Source organism: Clupea harengus, chromosome 7, assembly GCF_900700415.2.
Source record: "Clupea harengus chromosome 7, Ch_v2.0.2, whole genome shotgun sequence".
NCBI classification, from domain to species: domain Eukaryota; kingdom Metazoa; phylum Chordata; class Actinopteri; order Clupeiformes; family Clupeidae; genus Clupea; species Clupea harengus.
The window spans coordinates 30,674,521-30,689,702 of NC_045158.1; the positions used below are offsets into that span (position 1 = coordinate 30,674,521).

At 42.7% G+C, this 15,182-nt stretch overlaps 1 protein-coding gene across 1 annotated transcript in view; it reads right to left on the bottom strand.

The window, feature by feature from the left end:
- Window positions 1-7,906, bottom strand: part of LOC116221179 (tripartite motif-containing protein 16-like) — an 8,241-nt gene extending 335 nt beyond the window's left edge. Inside the window, exons 1-6 of the mRNA XM_031571114.1 lie at window positions 6,943-7,906; window positions 5,958-6,053; window positions 5,506-5,739; window positions 3,304-3,463; window positions 2,573-2,632; window positions 1-688 (exon numbers count right to left, since the gene is read on the bottom strand). The exon at window positions 1-688 is cut by the window's left edge and continues 335 nt beyond it. Coding sequence (XP_031426974.1) covers window positions 168-688; window positions 2,573-2,632; window positions 3,304-3,463; window positions 5,506-5,739; window positions 5,958-6,053; window positions 6,943-7,530 — 1,659 coding nt within the window. The 5' untranslated portion in view covers window positions 7,531-7,906 and the 3' untranslated portion in view covers window positions 1-167. The remainder of the gene's footprint in view (window positions 689-2,572; window positions 2,633-3,303; window positions 3,464-5,505; window positions 5,740-5,957; window positions 6,054-6,942) is intronic.
- Between the last annotated feature and the right edge of the window lie 7,276 nt (window positions 7,907-15,182).

The following is a 15,182-nucleotide window of genomic DNA, read 5'->3' on the forward strand; positions in this document are numbered from 1 at the left end:
CAGATATTGTAATAGCTGGGGTCCAGAGATGGGGGAATGGCTTCAGTCGGTTGTTGTCCCCAAGATCAGAGATTCTCAGGCCCAGCTGCTAGATCCTTACGTGTGAGTGATGTGTTAAATGATGTGATGTGTGAGATGTAGGTAATAACAGCATCTAGATATGTCAGTCACAGCAGCTTCACTGATGATCTGGGACCTAGGATATAAAACCCAGGGTGGAGTGTGTGAGTGAATGTGGTCTGGACTCTGTGCAGGAGGGTCATTGTGTCAGAGATGCTGTAGAAGGCCAGAGTTCCTGCCATGTGATCCACATACACTCCTATTCTGGAGCTGGCCACTAGAGGGAGTTTAGTCACTTTACCATTGTGATAGAAAAAGGAGCCGCTGCTGGTGAGGCCCAGACTCCAGGACTGATCATTAAATCCAAACCCACACTCATAAACCCCTCCTCTCCTGCTGATGCTTTTATATGAGACTGATATACAAACACACTCCCCACTCCACTCAATCTCCCAGTAGCAGCGTCCAGACACATCCTCTCTACACAGCACCTGATGATAATAATCAAATCTCTCTGGATGATCAGGATATGACTGGACCTCATCTCTCCACTCCACCCTCCTGTTCCCCTCAGACAGATGGAGGGTTCTGTGTGCTGTGTTTGGATCCAGTGTGAAGTGACAGGAGTCTGATGGAGGAGAAGACAGGACAAACTTAGGTATTTATATGTGTTAGGTGTGTGTGTGTGGGGGTGGGGGGGGGGGTGGGGGGGGGGGGGGGTTGTGGTTGTTATTTTATATGATTCTTTGCGTGTGGGGTGAGATTTGTTTATGTGTGTGTGATTCTGTGCAGGTGTACATGTGTGAGTGTCTGTATTCAAAAGTTCAAAAGTGAGCATGGTTATGTCTGAGTGTGTGTGTGTGTGTGTGTGTGTGTGTGTGTGTGTGTGTGTGTGTGTGTGTGTGTGTGTGTGTGTATGTTTGTCTGAAGGGAGTCCTTTGCATGATTGAATGATGTTGAGTGTGTGTAAATATTTGGGTTTGTTTCATTTCATTCCTTTTGTGTGAGATGAGTCCTTTGTATATATGAGTGTGAAAGTGTTCCAGTGTCTTTGTATGTTGAAGGTCTGTAGGTGTGATTGTGTGTATGGGTGTGTGTGAGACACAGAGACAGAGAGAGGGGGAGAGAGAAAGAGAAAAACAAATGTCTCTTTCTTCCTCTCCTAGTCTAGACTATCTTTGCTGTGGGATGCTGCTGTAGTCTCTCCACCTGATCTACTTGTAGAATCCCTCAGTCTACACCTACTCACCCCAACCACACTCTCATGCATTTGTGTTGTTGTGTGAGATTCTGTACATGTTTGCATGGCTGTTTGTCTACATTTGTGTGTGTGTGTGTGTGTGTGTGTGTGTGTGTGTGTGTGTGTGTTTGTGTGACTTGTTGATCTGGTAGCTTTACAGATCCCACATACACCCCCTCTTTCCACCACATCACCCCCATCCTACAGCAACTCCACTGGCTTCCAATTCACTTCCGTATCAACTTTAAAATTCTTCTTCATACTTTTAAAGCCATCCACAACCTTGCCCCTCCTTACCTGTCTGACCTCCTTCACACTGCCACCTCCACCCGCTCCCTCAGATCCTCCTCTTCCATCACCTAACTGTCCCCTCTGCCCGGCTTACACCATGGGAGCAGAGCTTTCAGCCGCTCTGCTCCCAAACTCTGGAACTCACTCCCACCTGACATCCGAACATTGACTCCCTCCCTCAGTTCAAATCCTCTCTCAAAACCCACCTTTTCAGGATTGCATTCTCACTGTAGTTGCCATGCTGTTTTTATTTGCACTTTTAATTTTAATTGTTTTGTTATTTGTTTGCTCCTGTTTTAAATTGTAAAGCGTCCTTGAGTGACATGAAAGGCGCTGTGAAATAAAATGTATTATTATTATTATTATTATACATAGGACAAGTGCATATTTTATATCAGCTGGATATCAATGCCAGTTTATTGTCCTAGTTTTTGGCAGTTCATGACTTCATGTTCCAAATGTGCCTGAGAGATGCACGCAGAAGAGTGTGTCTGGCCTGGTCTTTGGCCAAGACCTAAAACGCCTTGCAGGGATTGTGCAGGAGTCAACTATGCTGACAGGAGACATGTAGAATCCGTGCCTGCAACCCCCATTCTATACCAATGGGAGACATGAGTAGAACTGAGTTTAAATGAAGTGTGTGTGTGTGTGTGTGTGTTTGTGTGTGAGTGTGTGAGTGTGTGAGTGTGTGTGTGTGTGTGTGTGTGCGTGTGTGTGTGTGTGCTGATGAGGAGAACTGAGTTTAAATTAAGTGTGTGTGATTGATGTGAGGGGGGTGGCACATTCGTTACATTTCCTCCCGCACTTCCGTTTAGAACGCCATTTTAAGAGAACGGAAAAAGACACTGGAAAAGACACTGTCTCCTCTACCCATGAAATATAACAGCCATAATGAAATGTTGAACTGCTTAAACATGTAGGACCATGTGACTGCTACTGAAACGACTTGTGATTTGGAATAAAGTAAACCGTCAAACTCACATTGTAGGAAATCCTTTCTGGTTGTAGGTTCAAGAGGCAAAACAGCCTGGACTTCAGTCACTATTGAGAGAGAAATAATCATATTAGAAACAACACTGACTGCTGGAAATGTCAATATTACATCAACCTTCTGTTTTTATGATGGCAGTGAATTTGTGTTCTGTTGTTGAGGGACATTATGAGTCTCCGGCTTCTTCAACCTTAAAGACCCTCTTAAAGACAAGTAAACATGGAGACACCTGCAGAGTATCTCAGCTTCACTGACATTCAAAGGATATGTTACAAATATGTGACATTGAGAAATACAGGTTCCTGAAGCTCACCGTCACATTTAGCTTATTAGTATATTCCAGAGGGAAAGTATAGTAAGTCATTACATGTAAACATACTGTATGTCAGTAATGTGATTAACCTGATGCAGATATCTTCATGACTTCCTCCTTGCAGAAATTCTTACATCATGCATTTGTACTGTGTGAGATTCTGTACATATTTGCATGGATGTTTGTTTTCATTTGTGTGTGTGTGTGTGTGTGTGTGTGTACAAGTAAACATGGAGACACCTGCAGAGTATCTCAGCTTCACTGACATACAAAGGATATGTTACAAATATGTGACATTGAGAAATACAGGTTCCTGAAGTTCACCATGACATTTAGCTTATCAGTACAATCCCGAGGGGAAGTATAGTAAGTAACTATATGTAAACATATGTGAGTAATGTGATTAACCTGATGCAGATATCTTCATGACTTCCTTCTTGCAGACATTCTCCAGCTGTGTCTTTAGTGAGGAGACAGATATCTTCACAGCCTCAAAAGAGAGGCCTTGGTTCACAGAGATGCAAGATAAGTCTTTAGACTCAGGTGTCTCACTGACTGACTGGAAAGTCTAAATAAAGAAACACAGAGATAGAGAGAAAGAGAGAGAGGAGGAAGAGATGACAGAGATAGAGAAAAGGAGAGAGAGAGAGAGAGAGAGAGAATAGCTACGTTATCAAAATAAAGGATCCACGTATAAGTAAGTTGTAAGTTTAAATGTACAATCTGAATTTCATGACAAGTACAGTAAATTAAGTTGAAACAGTTGATGTGGAAACTGTTTCGTTAACTGTAACTAAAAGCTTCAACCATTACAGTGCACACAAGACTCTTAAGTTACATATTATCCTCTGATGTTTGACATTGAGATGTGAACTCTGAACTGACTGAATTTAACTGAATTGAATTGAATTGAATTGAATTGAATTGAGCTAAATGTAACATTATGAGTATCTGAGTGCAGCCTAAGCCTAACCTGGATATCATCCTTTGATGTGTGTGTGCAGCATCTGGATGTGGCTTCCAAATGATTGTGTTACGAAGGACAGTCTTGGCAGCTAAGATGCGTTGTCTAGGGGGTTAGTCTGATGTTAGCAGTGTCCCTCCTCACAAAGTAAACTAAAGCAAAGCCTCACCTGCGTACTACACACTATACCTACATTAGGGCTGTGCAATTAATCGAATTTTGATCGCGATTTCAATTTTTGGGTCAAACGATCTCCAAACTCATATAATCGAGTTGAAACGATTTATTTGCGCAATTCAGTCAGCATTCAACGCGGTGAGAGGGAGTTAAATCTTAACTGGCATGTGGCATGTGTTCGAATGTGTCTGTGAGTGTGTGTGAGTGTGTGCGTGTGTGTGTGTGTTTGAGTGTGTAGGTGTGTTTGTGTGTGTGTGTGTGTCTGTGTGTGTGTGTGTGTGTGTTTGAGTACGTAGGTGTGTGTGTGTGTGAGAGAGAGTGTGTGGGGGGTGTGTGTGTGTCTTTATATGTTTGTGTGTGTGTGTGTGTGTGTGTGTGTGTGTGTGTGTGTGGATGTATGTGTGTGTGTGTGTGTGTGTGTGAGAGAGAGTGTGTTTGTGTGTGTTTATGTGTGTTTGTGTGTGTGTGTGTTTATATGTGTGTGTGAATGTATGTGTGTGTGTGTGTGTGTGTGTGTGAGAGAGAGTGTGTTTGTGTGTGTGTGTGTGTGTGTTTATGTGTGTGTGTGTGTTTAAGTGTTTGTGTGTGTGTGTGTGTGTGTGTGTTCGAGTGTGTCTGTGAGTGTGTGTGAGTGTGTGTGTGTGTGTGTGTGTGTGTTTGAGTGTGTAGGTGTGTGTGTGTGTGTGTGTGTGTGTGTGTGTTCGAGTGTGTCTGTGAGTGTGTGAGTGTGTGTGAGTGTGTTTGAGTTTGTCTGTGTGTGTGTGTGTGCGTGTGTGTTTGAGTGTGTAGGTGTGTGTGTAGGTGTGTGTGTGTGTGTGAGAGAAAGTGTGGGTGTGTGTTTATGTGTGCGTGTGTGTTTATGTGTGTGTGTGTGTGTGTGTGTGTGTGTGTGTGTGTGTGTGTGTGTGTGTGTGTGTGTGAGAGCACTCCCTGCCAAGCAAAGGTCAGCCCATGTGGTGATTCCTTTAATTCAAGTTTGTTTGTTGATGTTATGAATCCCAAATGAATTCAACACAAATGGTTGTTCAAATGCCACTGGTTTGCCTTGACCTACATGTGGCCTGACCAAAGAGGCAGAGTGGCAGGCACCTGTGCACCTCAAGTGCCTCCAAACAAACTGTGAGCCATGATGTCAGGGCAGATGTGCTTTTATCAATTAACCACAGGTAGTGACATCACTCAAGCCCCGCCTGTCAGTCAGTCAGTGTTCTTCCTACCATGTGACCTAACCTGTACTAACAATTGCCATAATGATTTTGAGCAGTTTTCTGAAGAAAATGTCTTCATCACGCTAAAATGTTTTGAGTGATAACTACAAAAAATGTCTTTACACACGGTAACTGCATGGGGTAAGCTATCTGTTCAAAGTGCTGTTGACTGTGTTATAATAAGAACAACAAGCTTCTTTCTGGAAACTTCAACAATACCTAAATTGAATTAAAATTTCCACTCCAATCATCGACACTTACCTTGAGGAAATGGATGTCATCCTCTGTGTGTGAAAGCTGCTCCAGCTCAGCATCTCTCCTCTTCAGCTCAGCAATTTCCTGCTCCAGTCGCTTCAGGAGTCCTTCAGCCCGACTCACCTCAGCCTTCTCCTGATCTCTGATCAGCTCTTTCACCTCAGAGCACCTTCTCTCAATGGAGCGGATCATCTCAGTGAAGATCCTCTCACTGTCCTCCACTGCTGTCTGTGCAGAGCTCTGTTAGGAGACACACAAAGAGGAGGGGTCCATCTAAAGCAGCCCACTCACTCAGCTCCTCCACACAGCCTGGTACCCACAGTGTGGCTCAGAGGAGTTGGGAAGTGGCTCAGCATTACAGACTCCTGACTGGCTGACTGGAGGAGAGCCCTGATTGAGCCTGAAATGGCTCCTCCAGCAGCCAGCTGTTGTCCTCCTCTCCTCTGGTCAGTACTCACCTTGAGAGTCTCCACAGCCTTCCTCAGGTCCTGCAGCTCCTTCTCTCTCTCCTGGATTCTCTGCTGGATTTTACTCTGGGTCTTCCCCAAGTGTGTCTATGTTGAAGGAATACATCACATCCACAACAAACAGTTATGGTGGCATCATAAAATTGTTATTAAGGAACAAGCTGTTTAAGCTACTGACCCTGACTGAGAGGAGATCTGTAGTGCTGAATAGCTTATTGGTGAGATGCCGTTTCATTGCAAGGTTTGAGAAAAACACAAAATAAGTCTTGTCTTTGCGGAGCAAAAAAGAGAGAACCAGGAGGAACACTGATTTACTGACTTTACATGCAATCAATCTTTATTTATTAATATTTATAGTTTCTCTTGTGGAGTTGATAAACTTACTGCAACTATACCCTCACTGAGTGACCCGTGACCTCTAGGCAGTTGATAACCATGTAATGTCATTCAGTCATAGTGTCAACCACCCAGGACCCTATAAAATGCCATTTCAGCACCCTAATCACTGGGCTCATCTGAGAGGACTGGGCAGCAATATTGCAGGCAGAAAGCATGATGTGCCCATTTTAATATAAATTACTGTTAAATAAGAGAAGTATTACAAAATGCCAACAAACATAACACATTAAATGGTAATTTAGGCTTTGTATGTGTATTTGTTATTTAGATACAGTTAATATGTGACAGGAGATTCTCTGTCTGATTTCAGTTTTTAAAATTATATAGCTCTTAAATTGAATTAGGCTATGTGTTTTCATTTCTGCATGAGAATACTGACAGTCTGAAGTTAACCATCTGGTTTTACAACTTCATTAGACAGGTGTGTTTTTATGTCATCGTTATTCTCTCTCTGCCTCACTCTATCATGGACCTAAAGATAGCCTGTCTATATATAGCCTGTCTTCCAGTTGGAAACCCAATAGCCATGTCCTACCACACGAGTCCAATCTATCACCAAGAGAACTCCTGTCCTTACCTGTTTCTCTCTCCTCCCTGCAGTGGCTGACACAGTGTCATGGCCTTTGTGTTCATCCACCAGACAGAGCAAACAAACACAACTTTGGTCCGTACGACAAAATATCTCCAGAGGCTTCTCATGTTGGGTGCAGATCCTCTCCTGTAGCTGGCCTGTGGCATCAACCACCTTATGTTTTCGCCCAGGGTGTATGTCATTGTGAACTTTGTAGTGAGTTTCACAGTATGACACCAGACATTCCAGGCAGGACTTCACAGCTTTGAGTTTTGTCCCAGTGCAGACGTCACACTCCACATCTCCATTTCCAGCAGTACATGGAACAGGAACATCAGCTTGGATTCTGGTCTTCTTGATCTGTTCCACAAGTTCAGCAACAATAGTATTTTTGTTCAAAACGGGTCTTGGGGTGAACGTCTGTCTGCACTGGGGGCAGCTGTAGACTCCCTTCTGATCTTCCCGATCCCAGCAGTCCTTAATGCAGCCTTTACAGTAACTGTGTCCACAATTAGTAGTCACTGGATCCCTAAAAAGATCCAAACAAATCGGACATGTACAAAGTTCGTAGTTATTTGGAGCCGCTTCTGCCATTCTTCGTTTGTGCTGTGTAACGCTTCACAGGTTTTCATGTAGTTTCGTTTCGCCTGAAATCGGTGCGTAACTTTTGAAACAACTTCCTGGTTGGGTGGGCGTTAAGTTAACTGACTTGCGCAGGAATTAACTTGGCGTGAAAGAATAAGCGGAGCGTCTTTATAATTATTTATTCATTACAAGTGCACCGGCTATATCCATCCGTCTCTGTGCAGCATAGGGAACTTAACGACATACATGTCATATCATATGAGAAACCGTAATACCTCACATATAACAGCCAATGGTATTACCGTAATACATTAAGAGCGTCATCCATAATGATAGTTTAACACCCCCACTCGCTCTTATCTCATTAGGTTGCATGAAAACAAAAGTAACAGAATGTGATAACCTTGTTATCTTAAAAAGTGCACTCTTAAGTACCAAACATGTTTCTTGCAAATCTTTGTAACTTTAGCTTTGTAGGTGGCTTTGTCAGGACATCAGCAATCATTTGCTCAGTAGGACAATATTCCAAAATAAACTTTCCATTGTTCACATTTTCCCTAATAAAATGATACTTAATGTCAATGTGCTTGCACCGTTGTCTATTGACTGGATTTTTGGCTAGTGCTATGGCACCTTGGTTGTCTTCATACACCTTTGTTTGTGCGTATTGGTATGTGTCTACACCCCTGATTAGCTGTTCTAAGTAGATGCATTCCTGTATGGCTGATGCTAAGGACATGTACTCAGCCTCACAGGTGGATAAAGCTACTGTTGGTTGTTTTCTTGTTTTCCAGGATATCAAAGCGCTTTCCTCATTTAGACTGACACAATATCCTGATGTACTACGCCTATCCGCTGGATCTGATGCCCAGTCAGCATCACTGTAGACTCTTAGGCCTAGTTTTTCTGTGTCATTTCTCCTGAAACATAATCCTTGTTCTGTTGTACCTTTGAGGTACCTGAACACCTGTTTTAATGTGTTCCAGTGTTCTACTGTTGGTTCAGCAAAGTGCTGGGAGAGTTTACTGACCACAAAAGTTATGTCTGGTCGGGTACATGTGGACAAGTAAATTAAACTTCCTACTGCCTCCCTGTACTTTCTTTTTTTTGCAGCTTCTGTGTATTCAAGTTTCTCTAGGTTTGCAATCCTGCATTCCGAATCGATCTAGAATTTTGCTCCCATATCTCTCCTGTGACATTTTGACTACACCATCTGTTCGTTCGAAATCTATGCCCAAGAAATATCTCAGCTTTCCCAAGTCTTTCATTTTGAACCTTTCAGTGACCATTCCCTTAACATGTTTCAGAACATTCTCATTGCTAGCTGCTATGATCAGATCATCAACCCATATGATTAGGATTACTTTCTCGTTGTGCTTTTCTTTCGTATACACACAGGTTATCAGCTGGGTTCTGTACAAAATCATTCTCAATTAAACAAGTATGCAACGTAGCATTCCAATTCCTCCCTGACTGTTTTAGAACATAGAGAGATTTTTGTAATTTACACACTAGTTTTTCGCCTGTTTCAGACTTTTTCTTACAACCCTCAGGTTGCTCCATATAAATCTCACGATCAATTGGGGCATGCAAATAAGCTGTTTTAACGTCCATCTGGTGTAGGACTAGGTTATCTTGTACAGCCTTTTGCATGACCACTCTCACACTTGTCATATCAGCTGTGGGTGAGAAGGTCTCCTCGTAGTCAGTGCCTGGTTTCTGACTGTAGCCTTTTGCTACGAATCTCGCTTTGTATTTGTCAGATCCATCAATTTCTGTCTTAAGTGCATAAACCCATCTGCCCCCCACTGTCTGTTTGCCTGGTGGCAAGTGAGTAAGGCTGAAAGTCTCATTCTCCTCCAGAGATTGCATCTCCTCTCTCATGGCATTCGTCCACTGCCTTGCTTTGCTTGATGCAATGGCGTCCTGGTAGTTTTGAGGTATGTCACACACTGCTCTGTAGCAAGAGTCCATGCATGTGTGCAGTTTGTCATCTGTCTCAAAATCCTGTAGATGAGCTGGTCTCTGTTTGGTTCTCGGTGGGTACCTTCTGATCACAGTCTCTGTGGCCTCACCTGGCTGTGTGTACTCAGTCTTTTCAGGTGAAGTCCCACTAGCACGCACCACTTTGAACACCCTGACCTGGTACATTTCCCACATTCTCATCAACAACATTCTCTTCACTGTTGTCAACAGTAAAGTGTACATCCCCGTATTCTGTGTGTGACTCAGATGTTTGTGTTTCCCTTTCTTTGGTTGTTTTAGTGTTGAATTTCACCAACCTGTGCTTTAGGACCCTCTCTGCGATAGTATACTAGAGAGGCTGGGCTGTTTTTATCATAGCCTATGAAAACACCTTGCTCACATCTGGAGTCCAATTTGCTTTTCTCTTGCTTGTAGGCAAAACACATCGATCCGAATTTTTGCAATTTGGATATGTTTGGTACCTTGCCTGTGAATAGCTCGTATGGCGTTTTCTTTGTAAGCCTGCTGTAGCATCTGTTTCTCACATAAGCTGAGGTCTGTACAGCGTAGTTCCATAGCTTATCTGGTAACCCGCTTTCTATCAGTAGGCATCTGCTCATATACAGTGGCGGCTCCTGAAAAAATTCTCAGGGGGGCAATTTTTTTTTATAATGATTAAGGCGACCCATTCAGTAAGTACATTAAGTTAGCTGATTAACTCATACAGCAATACCTTTTTGTCCACTATTGGCAGCACACAACAGTAATATGTCCCCTCTTGCTACATAGCTAGAGTAGCAAGTTACAGGTGGAAAGCTATGGAAGAAAGTTGCATCCAGGAGCCTTCATAAGCAAACATGATGTGGCTCCACATTAAATTATCCCACTTTTTCATTATCCACGTGTCTCAAATGTTGTATGATGTAACATAGCTTAACAGGACACATGATATGTCCAGTAACATCATAAAGAAGGGGTAACATAAATCAAAAACAACAATATTTATTGACTGATCTTGAAAGTATTGGCTTACAAAAGCAAAATAAGTCATCACATAAAAAATGATTCAGTGTTAGTGCAAGAAGCGAACTGTGAAACACACTGTAAAACCTATGAAAAGTGACAGTGGTATATGAAATACAGACCGCATTAGCCGCGCGATTTTCTTTCGTTCCAATTCTTGGATGTAGGATTTCCCTCCCTTTGTAGAAACCTGTTGAATGGATACATTTGGTCTAGGAAGTCCTAATTGTTTTGTTGTCAATTTATCTTCATTAGTACGCCGACTAAAAAGGAGTTTCTGTCAAAGAGCGAATGGAGTTATTGCACTGGACAGGGCAGCCATCTTGACAGAATATGCCTCCGTCGAAGCTGTATGACGTTCGTATAGGCTTTTACGTCCACTACTTATGAGAAGACCAGGAGGGGCGAGCCCTCCCGGAAGCCATAGAGAATGCATTGAGAGCTCTGTTTTGTGAAAAAAATGGATTTAACATGGAAGTCAATGGGAGAGGTCTGGGGCGATTTTCATTTCGCCCCAAATCGCCCCAGAAGGGGTGGGGCCATTTGAAGCACGACTTTAGGCTGACTGAACGACTGTTACCTGATTCGACAACGACATACAGAGGCAGATCAGACGGTCTAGTGGTAGAATCCGACAGAAAAAAAATTATTACATTTAAATTTACGTGTCATTTACGCGACTTACAAGGATATTGCGTTTATACATAAGGAGTTTTTTTTTTTTTTTTTTCCTTTTCCCCTAGGCAGTGCGTCGCCCCAATCGCCCTTATGGACGAGCCGCCCCTGCTCATATCATAGAGTGTTCTCCACCCTCTCTCTCCAGTGCCATTTTGGTGGGGTGAGTAAGGCGCAGACCTCTCATGTCTAATCCTATTTTTTGTTAACAGTGTCTGGAAGTCTCGACTTGTAAACTCAGTGCCGTTATCTGAACGGATACACTTGACTTCTCCATAAGGAGCTATGTCTGCTAAGAATCTTTCTGTAGCCTGCACTGTATCACTCTTGGATTTTAGGAAGTATACAAGCATAGTGCCTGAGTAGTCGTCTGTAAAGGACTGTGCATATCTGTGTCCTTCTATGCTTGGTGTCCGCATGGGACCGGCTAAGTCGGTGTGGACTAGTTCTAGGGGCTTCTTTGCCTTCCTATCTCCTGGCTCCCTATTTCTTGTCTGGGTGAACTTTCCCTGTGTACACACATCACATGACTGATCCAACCCTACTGCACCTCCCTTAATCTCCATGCCCTTCACAACACCTTGCAACCTTTTCACATCTTCATAATTACAATGACCCAATATTTCATGCCACGTTTGCATATCATGACATACTTTACATTGATCAACATCCTTCTCAACAGTTGGTAAGTAATACAAATTTCCATCCTCATGGATGTCAAACCTGCTACCACCCTTGGTGACCATGCGACTGTCCCCCTTTTTGAAAGTGATTGTCGCTCCTCCATTTGTTCCTCTTGCCACTGAGAAGATGTCATGTGGGTACGATGGCATGTAGAGCGTATCTCGTAGCTGCGCTGTGTGTTGCCGTCCTGCGTTGTCTAGAAGATGTATCACCGCCGTTCCTCTCTGTTGTGCTATTCCACTGCACTTGCTTCCGTCTGCTAACTCCACTGAGTGGGTCTCTGACTGGAACGAGTTGTCGAAGCTCTTGAACTTGTTGATGTCATTCACGATGTGGGAAGTCGCCCCCGCATCCACCATGATGCCTTTCATTTTCACGTTACCTGGTGGTCTATCACTCTTAACATATTTGGCCTTGAAGAAGTGGTCTTGGTCGCCATCTTGCTCCTCTGCAACTTTTCTGACGCCATCTTGTCCCCCCTTTTTCTTACAAAGTGATTCTGCATGCGTGTTGTTCTTACAGTAATTGCACCACACCTTTCTGTAACACATTCTCGCCATGTGTCCCTTTATTACACACTTGTAGCAAGTAATGTTGGCATCTTCTTCTTTTCTGTGACTGTGTGGCTTGCTGTAGCCTCTGCCCTGTCTTGTATACGTTTTCATCACATTATCTGTAGTTGAGTCTGTCATTTTAATTTTAGCTGATTCCTCATAGACTCGTAGTCTTCTTTTGAAGTCTGCAAATGTAACGCTATCTTCATTTTGCGTCACATGGACAGCTAGCGGCTTCAACGAGTCTGGTAGTCTGCTTAGCGTCATGGCTACGATCAGTCCATCACTCATGGTCTCTCCTGCCTCTCTTAATGCTGTAATGATGTTCTCTGCTCCAATTAAATAGTCAGTAACAGTCTCGCTGTCTGCCATACGAAGCTTGGTTAATGATGTGTACATATTTATAATCCGTGGCTTGCTCTTCCCTGAATAATGTTCTTTGAGTATACGCAGGGCTTTCCTGCCATCCTAAGCAGCCTTGTGTCTGATTAGCCTTACCAGCTCGGCATAGCAGTCGGCATCCTTCCGTCTGTATTCATCGCTCGCTTCATCTGGTTCTCGTAAGATAGTCTCCTTTAACTTCAGAATGTGTAAGCATCCTAGGAACCATGTTTCCCAAAGGTCAAATTTCTCCTCAGACCCATCGAATAAAAGTTGGGGTGCTGGAACTCCTGTTGCTCGGTTAGCCATCCCGCCATTCTTCTAGCTTCTTCTTCTGCTAGCTATCGCGTTATACGTCGCGTTAAACTTATTCACGCTCGCTTATTTTCAACTCTGGGCCCATAACCTGTTAAGTTAACTGACTTGCGCAGGAATTAACTTGGCGTGAAAGAATAAGCGGAGCGTCTTTATAAGTATTTATTCATTACAAGTGCACCGGCTATATCCATCCGTCTCTGTGCAGCATAGTGAACTTAACGACATACATGTCATATCATATGAGAAACCATAATACCTCACATATAACAGCCAATGGTATTACCGTAATACATTAAGAGCGTCATCCATAATGATAGTTTAACAGTTATGTGTCACAAAGAACAACCTCAGCACCTGCTACAGGTGGGAGCCTAGAAATGAATACAAGAAAATCTAACTCTAGAATATCAAAATTGTATTGTGCACCAGAAAACAACATAAAACCACACAGAGCATTTTCAGTCAAAAGGGATTAATTATCCAAAAGAGTTTTGAAACAAAGGAATTTATTTGCAGTAGGCCTATTTGTTCAAAGCAAACAAGCAAGTAAATAAAACCAGAATAGACCCAAAAGATAGTACGCACTCAAAACAAGAGATGAATCATGCAAACAAGACCTGGTGTTGCTTCAGACATGCAAACAACTAGGTTCAAATAATGTTCAAATAAATACGTTCAAATAGGTCCAAATAATGATTCAAATAATGATTTAAATCTGTTGCTGCAATCTATTATCAACATAAATAGCACAAAGCATTCCTGGGGAGTGGTTCGAGTTGGTAGCTCTCCACAGAAAAGCATGTCCGCTCAAACGATAACGCACAAAAACCAGCAGTAATAAAGCGTTATTGTATTCAAAGTCAAAGTCAAAGTATTGTATTGTAACTTTATTGAAAAGAAGGGGATGCCTTTCATCCTTTCCAGGACCTGGTTGTGTATGTCCGAGGCCATCTCCGAAATCCGGCGACTTACTGTGTCGTTTGAAAGTGGTACTGCCAAGAGTTTTTTCGCAGCATCTTCCCCAATCATCTCGCGGCACATATCCACCGCAGCTGGCAGAAACAGTTCCTCCACGCTCGTAAAGGCCTTCTTGGTCTGTGCCACACGTCTAGCTACCAAGTAACTTACCAAGTAACACTCTTCGATTCTTTAGCCAATGTCGAAATAGTCTTCTTGTGTATTTGAAGTCCGTTTTCTATTCTTTTGAAATATTCCACCGGATTTTCAGCGAATGCTGGATGTCGCGTCTCCAAATGTCGCTTCAGATTTGAAGGTTTGAGTGCCTCATTAGACAGCGTTAAAGCGCACTCGACACTGCGCTCTGGGCTCAACGTCGTCACCTCCATTCACAAAACCAAATCTAATATAATCAGGGTTGTATTTACGCAGAATTTTAATAGTTTACGGTAGTATGACATTACCAGTGCTGTCATTCTTTCGCTTGAGAAACGTCTACATTTTTCCGCTAATATCGCCACAGAGTAGAACGTTAGCTTAACTGAGCGCCTCAATATGATGACGCTGTAAAGTTCGAACAAGAGGATATTATTTTCATGATCTCTGTTATGCCTATTTATAAATTTTATATTGTGTTTAAAACATTGAATTCCATTCATAAATTGTATTAATATTGTTCTCAACTAAAAATCAGTTCTTCGTGGAAAATGAACTTCAACTTCAACTGCCAGACACGGCAGGGAGGCTGTCCTGCCAGACCCGGTGGCGCACCTCTTAGTTCTCTCAATCCTGTGATGCTTTCCATGGACCACTTGGTAGATAGGTAAACAGATGCTAGTGTAAGACAAAATTACATAAACCAAACAAATCTAAACACATGTAATACCTGTTGTAATACAGGCTAGTAATTTGACATTGGTCCAGAGAATGTGCTACACTGCCATCTAGTGTCTGTTTGTAGTATAAGTTTCACTTTCACGTACACGCGATTAAACACATGCAACTTCAATAGGTTATGGGCCCAGAGCGTCGCTAAAAAGGCTGTTTTTACACGGAATTTGTGTTGCTTAAACAGTGTTGTGTGATTCACAATGGAAGATAAGC